Source organism: Triticum aestivum, chromosome 1A, assembly GCF_018294505.1.
Source record: "Triticum aestivum cultivar Chinese Spring chromosome 1A, IWGSC CS RefSeq v2.1, whole genome shotgun sequence".
Lineage (NCBI taxonomy): Eukaryota > Viridiplantae > Streptophyta > Magnoliopsida > Poales > Poaceae > Triticum > Triticum aestivum.
In genome coordinates, this window is record NC_057794.1 from 584,809,089 (window position 1) to 584,817,569 (window position 8,481).

General features: G+C 42.2%; 1 protein-coding gene and 1 long non-coding RNA gene across 4 annotated transcripts; one reads left to right on the plus strand and one right to left on the minus strand.

Moving 5' to 3' along the window:
• Window positions 1-19: 19 nt before the first annotated feature.
• LOC123069988 (periodic tryptophan protein 1 homolog) lies at window positions 20-5,072 on the plus strand. Of its 2 annotated transcripts, XR_006433288.1 has the most exons (17): window positions 20-326; window positions 411-628; window positions 722-807; window positions 897-1,001; window positions 1,301-1,427; window positions 1,538-1,596; window positions 1,704-1,775; window positions 2,415-2,482; window positions 2,568-2,664; window positions 2,754-2,822; window positions 3,508-3,606; window positions 3,941-4,081; window positions 4,169-4,198; window positions 4,287-4,349; window positions 4,477-4,554; window positions 4,643-4,791; window positions 4,974-5,072. XR_006433288.1 is itself a non-coding variant. In XM_044492990.1 (16 exons), the coding sequence occupies exons 1-16, from the start codon at window positions 208-210 to the stop codon at window positions 4,736-4,738; spliced, it is 1,527 nt and encodes a 508-aa protein (XP_044348925.1). In that variant the 5' UTR covers window positions 20-207; the 3' UTR covers window positions 4,739-5,072. The 2 variants fall into 2 exon arrangements, 1 of the variants encoding a protein (XP_044348925.1); XM_044492990.1 differs by having other exon boundaries at window positions 4,643-5,072.
• A 1,602-nt stretch (window positions 5,073-6,674) lies between these two features.
• Window positions 6,675-8,473, minus strand: LOC123182745 (uncharacterized). Of its 2 annotated transcripts, XR_006492306.1 has the most exons (4): window positions 8,142-8,473; window positions 7,878-7,924; window positions 6,978-7,179; window positions 6,675-6,871 (listed from the first exon to the last, which is right to left on the minus strand). It is a non-coding gene; the product is annotated as an uncharacterized lncRNA (long non-coding RNA). The 2 variants fall into 2 exon arrangements; XR_006492305.1 differs by having other exon boundaries at window positions 7,878-8,473.
• Between the last annotated feature and the right edge of the window lie 8 nt (window positions 8,474-8,481).

The following is an 8,481-nucleotide window of genomic DNA, read 5'->3' on the forward strand; positions in this document are numbered from 1 at the left end:
AGACCAAAACCCTCGTCCTCGACCACTCTCCCCACCCTATTCCACCGCCCCCCTTCCTCCCGCCACCAGCCCAACCTCGCCGCCGGCCTCACTCTCCCTCTATCCTCCGCCCCACCGCCCGGCCTCCCACCACCGGAGCGCGCCGCCCGCCCCGTCGACGAAACCAGAACCCCTCGCCCTCCGCGTGCCCTCGTCAGCTCGGCCGCGATGATCTCCGCCATGTCCTGGGTCCCCAGGGGCGCCGCCAAGAGCGTCCCCATCGAGGCGGAGCCGCCCACCAAGGAGGAGATCGAGGAGGCCATGAAGAAAATCGCCCTCGGCAGAGAGTAAGCTCCCCGCGGCCGCTTTCCTCCCCCCCTCCTCCTCTTCCTCCGTTCCGCCCTTCTGAACCGTGCGGTGTCTGCTTGCAGGGCCGGGAGCGACGCCGACGACGCGGACGGGGACGAGGACGACGACGCCGTGATGGAGGTCGACGGCGCCGAGGACGAGGAGGTCGACGAGGTCGCCCAGGCCAAGGCCGCCGCCAAGGCGCTCGGGACCAAGAGCAGCTCGGGCTCGGCCGCCGTCGGCGACGTTTCCGACGGGCTCGCCGAGCTCAACATGGACGCCTACGACGAGGAGGAGGATGGTAGGCGCTCGCGCTCCCCTGACTGACCCCTCCCCTGCAGCCAGGTCCTGCGTGACCGACTGATACTTGAGCTGTAACTTGTGTTGTGGTCAGGGCTCGAGCTTTTCAGCACCGGGTTGGGGGACTTGTACTACAAAAGCAACGAAGAGGACCCCTATATCATCAAGAACGACGACGATGTGAGTATGCTTTCTCTTGCCATGATAGAAATATGCTAGTATTCGCTATTGCGTTTAAGGTGAATGACCCCCCTTTGCTGCCTTATTAGGACGATGGCGAGGACGACGATGAGGAGATTGAGGATATGACTATCAAACCTACCGATATAGTGATTGTTTGTGCTCATAACGAGGATGAATTCAATTCTCTCCAGGCAAGTGTCGAGTAACAATGTCTTATCGCATCTTGTAAAAATGATGCCATGCTTCCTTTTTTCATACTTATACAAGAATGTAAAGACCAAGCTCTTATGTGGAGCAATCGAATTCTGGGCTTAATGCTGGTTGTATTGAGTAAATATGTAAGATTGATTGAGGCAGAATGTACTTAGTTCACATTAGTCTCCATATATTACTCCGTGCCTCTCTTTGCTGGGGGTTACTAGCTCATATAGCCTCTGTTTTCGGTTGGACTGCATGAAGGTGTGACCAGTGGCCTTATTATGTATGACAGGTTAGTATAGTGGAAGAACTGGAAGATGGGGATCCTAATATGTTTGTGCACCATGAGGTCCCTCTCTCAGATTTTCCGCTCTGCACAGCTTGGATGGATTTTAACCGTCAGGATGGCGAACAGAAAGGTTAAATTGTGGTGTCACTTGAGTTTTGACAAGTAAAGAGTTGCCAAATTGTTTCTGCAGAAGAAAGCTATATGCTAAGGCTTTACTCTGTTCCTCGTCTTGTGCTGCAGGAAATTTCATAGCTGTTGGCACCATGGATCCTACAATTGAAATATGGAACTTGGATGTCGTAAGTTTTCAGAAACACACGTGACTATTATTTCGTAAATGGCCTTGAATTGCTCTGCTTCAAAGAAATTAATGTACTGTTTTGTGGACTTTCATGTTATGTAACAGGTCGACGAGGTCGAACCACATTATGTGCTAGGAGGAGTTTCAAAAAAGAAGAAGAAAGTTAAGGGGAAAAAGGTATGCTACTAATATTCCATTGTTGAGATATTTTGAAGTTTTTGATTGCTTATTTGCTTCCCGTGACTCCTTTTCTTGCTCTCATTGTTAAGTCTTATCTTGACATTCCCAACATCCCCCCAATTTTATGTTCTTTTCCCCTTTGATTTCCATGGCAACCACAGCAGGTTATCATGTGGGGAAATCTGCAACCTGGTCTCGTAGTCTCTAAACTTAGGCTAGATTGAGATTGACTGAGAGTGTGACCTAACATTACCAGTATGTTGCCCGTGTAGCTTACTAGCTTCCTATCCCACTAAATGTGCTGAAATGGATGGTTGAGATCCAGGCTAACTCCACCTAAACAGAAGGCACATGAAACGAGATTGAATTGATCTATTCAATTGTTCCTTGCTAAGTATGTTACACAGGTCCTAGTAGGTTCAGTAAGTTAAGGTGTAGATTGTGTTGCTTTTTGGCTGTCAAATTGACTATGTTGGTGCAAAATGATGCTGATTGGATGAGGGTACAATGTGTGTAGAACAAATGTTGGTACTTCGTATTCATGATATTATGATTCACGTATGCCTGTGAGTGGGTGAGCATTCATTCCTTCCTTGAATCCTTAGCTACATTATTCATGCTGCATGTCATCTGCAGGGAAAAACATATAAGAAGGGTAGCCATAGAAGTTCTGTGCTTGGTCTTGCGTGGAACACGGTGGTGAGGTGCGTTTTGGTTTCAGCTCAAGTGACCGCATCTCCCACTCTCTTATCACTTACTGGACCCCTGCTGATTACTCCTTTACTTCAGGAATGCTCTAGCTAGTGCAAGTGCAGACAAAACTGTGAAAGTTTGGGACTTAAGTGCTGGTAAATGTTTAGTCACACTGCAACATCATGATGACAAGGTGATAATTGATACTACATTCTTCTTGAATTCTGTATGTATTGGTCCGAAATATTGTGATGGCATATTTTCCTTCTGCCCAACATGTAGGTTCAATCAGTTGCCTGGAGGTCACCTGAAGTTCTTCTCAGTGGATCTTTTGATAGAACAATTGCCATGGTAATGGATGTCCTTGGCTATCATGTGAATTATTCTCCTGAAATTTCTGCTGCTGCTTATTACGTATTCTGGTTGTTTGTCACTTGACTAGAGTGTATCAGCATGCTGATCTCTAGCATGTCAGCAAATAATAATCTCGTCCACTTGTGTAATTGAGCTGTCGATACTAACCAGTTTTGGATGAGTAGCCCCTAATTAAAGGCGATCATACTAGTTATATAACATATTGCTTACTACTACCTTCTTCTTTTGGTTCTGGGAGTTCACCTTCATAGGTGAAGAAGATAATTTGATTTGCCATTCTTGTGAAGCGGACTGTTGTGTTACCATAGATATTTTGAGATGCAGTTCAGTGTTTATTTGACATCCTTGTTGAGAAGGTTGTTGCTTATTTTTATACTCCCTCCGTTCCAAAATATAGCGCGTCCTCGGTTTCCGTGCTTCAACTTTGACCATTAATTTAATCAACAAGACCGACTGCGGCGGGCGAAAAAATTATACCAATGAATTCGTATTCAAAAAAAGTTTTTAATTATATAATTTTTGATCCCGCCGCAGTCGGTCTCGTGGGTTAAATTTATGGTCAAAGTTGAACCTCGAAAAGCGTGGGCGCGCTATATTTTGGAACGGAGGGAGTATATTTTGTACTTACATCCACTGAACTTATATTGGTAACATTTTACAGACAGATATGAAAGACAGTGGACAATGTTGTCATAAATGGCCTGTCGAAGCAGATGTAGAGAGCTTAGTTTGTGATCCACACAATGAACACTCCTTTGTGGTAAGTGAATTCATTGTATTTTACGTATATGCTAAAATGGTTCAACTCAATTATCTGTCGTTTTATAGAACAATTGCAAATTTCTGACAGACAAACAACCTTGTGCTAAGCTTTAGTGAAGTTTCCATTAGAAACAGCATGATTGAAATCCAGATGAAAAGAGTTCTGCTTTTTCATGAAGCAAGTCTGTAGTTAGCATCTTTGGATCCCTGCAGTTAATTATTTAAGGCTATACTAAGTCATAATCTCAGAATGAATTTGTATTTCTGTTTTTCTTTTTGTTGCATGTGTTATATACTCGATGGTATAATAATGTGGATGCTGGGTCTTGCAGGTTAGTCTTGAAAATGGGATGGTTCAAGCATTTGATATTCGGACAGCTTCATCAAATTCAAATCCTGGACAGCCGATTTTTACTCTGCATGCACACGAAAAGGCCGTTTCTTCCATATCTTTCGCACCTTCTACCCCTAACGTATGTTACATTTTCATTTCAGTGTGCTAAATAAAGAGAGATGCAGCCACATCAACCGAATTACTGACCCTGCCATTTTTTTTGCAGTTTCTTGCGACTGGTTCAACTGACAAAATGGTGCGTTTATTAACTTTGCGCTGAAGAAGCTATTAACACTCGTGGTATTGATCCAACCAGTTGCTTACATATCTATCTGTAAACACAGGTGAAGCTCTGGGATCTATCGAATAACCAGCCTTCATGTGTCTCGTCGCTGAATCCTAAGCTTGTACGTATTCTGGCCGAATTACACCCCTTGTCCATCTGTAGAAGGAAAGAATTACTGCAATGTGGAGCTATATTCTGTTCCAGGGAGCTGTACCATGTTGCTCATCCATCTGTTTTGTTGTTTCCAGGGAGCTATATTCTCGGTGTCGTTTTCGATCGACAACCCCTTCCTGTTAGCGTGCGGAGGATCGAAAGGCAAACTGAAGGTAAGCACCACCCCCTTGGTATACGTGGTCTGTCGAAGCTTCCATGTGTGGCTCTTCCACTGACGGACACTTCTCGCGTGTTTGGCAGGTCTGGAACACACTGTCTGAACCCACCGTCGCCAACAAATTTGGTAAGGGGCGGCAAAATGCACCAGCTCTGCGAAGCGAATCCCCCACAGAATGATGGGCTCGAGCTGTTTCTGGCTATGTGGTAGAATAGATTTTTTCGCGTTTCAGTTTTGTTACTGGGAGGGCAGGCCTGGCGCAGTGGTGAAGTCCTCCCCACTTGTGCCAAGAGGTCCTGGGTTCGAACCAGCCTCTCTGCATTGCACTTTGCAGGGGTAAGACTAGGTTCCTATAATCCCTCCCCAGACCCCACCTTGTGTGGGAGCTTCTATGCACTGGGTCTGTCCTTTCAGTTTTGTTACTGGGTGAAATGTAATGGGAGTATGGATTTATTTATATATGTACAACCAAACGACAGCTGAAATGGATCTGTAGCGGGAGTTCGCAGTTTATCATGGATTCCGTTTTATTTGGACCTAGAAAAAGGAAGTCAAAGATAGCTGTTTTATACTCCCTCTGTTTCAAATGTTTCAAAATGTAAGGTGTATTAGTCTTCAGAGAAGTCAAGTTAGCTGTTTTATACCCCCTCTGTTTCAAAGCGCGATTGACCAGTTCATGGGCATTTAGTTAAATACTCCTTCTGTTCCTAAATATAAGTCCTTTTCAGGATTCCATTATGGACTACATACCCTAAATATAAGTCCTTTAGAGATTTCATGATGGACTACATACAGAGCAAAATGAGTGAATCTGCACCCTAAACTATGTCTATATATATCCGTATATAGTTTGTAATGAAATTTCTATAAAGATTTATTTAGGAACGGAGGGAGTATAATTCATACTACCCCATTCAAAATCTAGACCTAATTAATACTATTGCTAATAGCAGTGGTACTATATCATACAAGGCAATAAGTATCGAAGAATCACAATTTGGAAATATAGAAATATAAACATAAGAGATAATTCCATGTTCAAAAAAAAAACATAAGAGATAATTCCGACAATCAATAATTTCTTAACGGGTTGAGTTATAGAACCGGATCTCAATTCTCCCAGTCTCTCTATATACTAGATGACCCGGTGCGCCAAATGGCGCAGAGACCCAATTGAAACCATGTTCGTGTTGAGAAAGATTTGCCTTTTTTAGTAACTTTATATTTGATCAAGGATAGAGACCATGTCAAACCCGAAGTGTTATGAACGTGTATTTGGACAATGTGACATTTGGCTCTATGTTACCCAAGTAAGGTGCAAGGTCCAAATTCAAGCATCAAGGGTAATGATTCTAAACCTTTTGTAACAGAAACCTTTGCATTTGTTAGTCGAGCGCCTAAATAGAGGAATTGCTATGGCAGTGGCCTGACATGGGTCTGCTGGTGTCAAAGCTTTGCCTTAGAAAGCTGCACAAAATACATCATGTGCATGCCCAAAAGTGTGCTGAGTTGACGATCTCCGGACCCCATGGTCAGACCGTTGCTATGGCGCAGCAGAGCTCAGAAGCGTTCTTCAGAAACACACCCATCTAACGGTAAACCTAGCTTGATAAGCAAACAGATCGCAGAAGATGCTGTGAGGAAAAGAGAAACCACAATCGTTATATGATGACACATTATTTTACACGGTTGTATCAAGCATGGAACCCAAGAAGCGCTAGTCATACCGTATGTACATATCTAGTCCAACCGATGGAAGAATTGCTGCTTTGCTTTCTTTGGAGCACCAGCCCCCTTTGCAGCAGCGTTTGTTCTGAGTTTCGTTCATTGGTAAAAAGAAGAGGTACCCACAGCTATAGAACGTAATTTCCATGGTAGCTTCAGTTCAGTTCTGTACATACATGAGTGTTTCTTCCTATAGTTTACATGAGAATAAAATAATCCATGACAAAAAACCTGAGAACAATAGGGTTTTAGCTCACTGAAATTGTAGATTACACATGCATGTATTATCTCTTATGCACCAACAAAATAGCATATTAATATATATGAGCATGTACAAATTGATTATTCAGGTGTTGAGTAGGAAGCATACACCCAATAAGGATTGATAACTTGATCGAGGAAGAAACTTCATTTCCTTAATAGCATTTGGCAGATCAAGCTATAGAATAAAATAATAAAGTACCACCAGGCTGATCTCTAATTTTCACTCAGCTAACACAAACGCATTTTACACTGTCGGACGAATTGGTGATGCGTTGTACAAGTCGTACTTCGGCTCGAACCTTCTCGGGACAGGTCAGAGGCATCTAAGAAATAAGAGAAAATTAGGAAAAAAATAAGATGGTGATTTGGTTAATTTGAAGGAACTGTAATTTGCAGGGAAGGGCAACGACTTTGCAACTCGGTGCTCACCCTCACTATCAGCCGTCAGGTAGAAACAATTTGTGCGCGCGCCGGGGGTCCTCTTATTCCCAATTCATCTGCTCCCTGTGCCACATCCGCCGCATCCACAAGCTATAGATCTTTGGAGGAGCAGATCACTACTGCTTCTATGCTGAAGGTATTACAACAGGTAAAACGGCATCCTGAACCAAATTTTATAAAGAAAAGTAACCTGCAGCAGAAGTAGGTATTTACTCTATGCAAAAAAGATACTACGGTACAATACATGATAATGCCTAGTCGAACTGATGCATCTGTTAGCTACAAATGGTAGTAGGATAGTACTAAAAGGACTAACTATTCAATTCTAGTCTCTAGAGAACAAAATCACATTGCTCCTATTTTCTTAAAATGATAAACCAGTACTAAAGAGCTGATATTCCAAATCTGAGTGCTCACCAATTAAATGAGAATCCTAAGCAGAAAAATGGGAGTGCAGGGAGGTCGCCATTTAAGTGAAATAGGTAAAATCAGCCTTAACAATGATGAAAAGAAATTATGTCTGGAAAGGGTATTTTCAGGAGTTAATTGATCATTATATGGGTGCAGACCAAACAAATATAGTATATTAAGCAAAGACAAATTATATAGAGAAACATGGTTAATTGATCATTATATGGGTGCAAATTATATAGTAGATAAATCAATCATATTGCCATTGCTAACTCAATAGAGAAATGAAGTAAATATAGTATATTCAGCAAAGACAAACTATATGGGTGCAGTCCAAAAAAATGTATGCGTTAGTCTACTCATTGATGATTAAACAACTAATATACTCTAAAGGACAATTTTTGTCATCACTCCCAATGAAGAAACACTCCTGATACTCATCTGGCTGGCCGGACTCGGTATCTCAGTGGTTCTTACCATCATTCTTCCTTTCTTTCTTCTCTACCTGTAGTGTTCCTTCACAGCTGCACCCGGGCACAAAATGAGCATAGAGACACAGAATGGAAAATAGTTTTCTGTAATGTGTGACGACCTATTATTAAAACCGCAACCAAGTTAACAATTATACACACACCACACCAATAACATCAAATAAAAAGGTCGGCCTGAGCATATAGTTCAAAATGATTACTGATATTTAGATACAAATGGTTGAAAAAAAATATGCATGGAGAAGGTTACCTTAAATTTACGTCGGCAAAAAATTCAAGCTCTCCTGCTTTGGGCACTCAATGCTTGCTTTATTGCAAAAGAATTCTTTCTTTCTTGCATCAATCTGTGTTGAAGTGAAACACTCGCTAAAGTAGCAGCCTAGTCTAGTCATAAAGATAAGGAACTACTTTAAAATGAATCAGATTGTGCACATTCAATAACAAGAATGACTATCTTCATTAACAGTCATATTCAACATACCCTTAAGTTGACTAAAATAGACTTGTTGTAATTTACAGAAAAGAAAATACATGAGATAAGTCACCTGCCTCATCTATCATTTAGGAGAGGGTTAGTATATGAAGAAAGA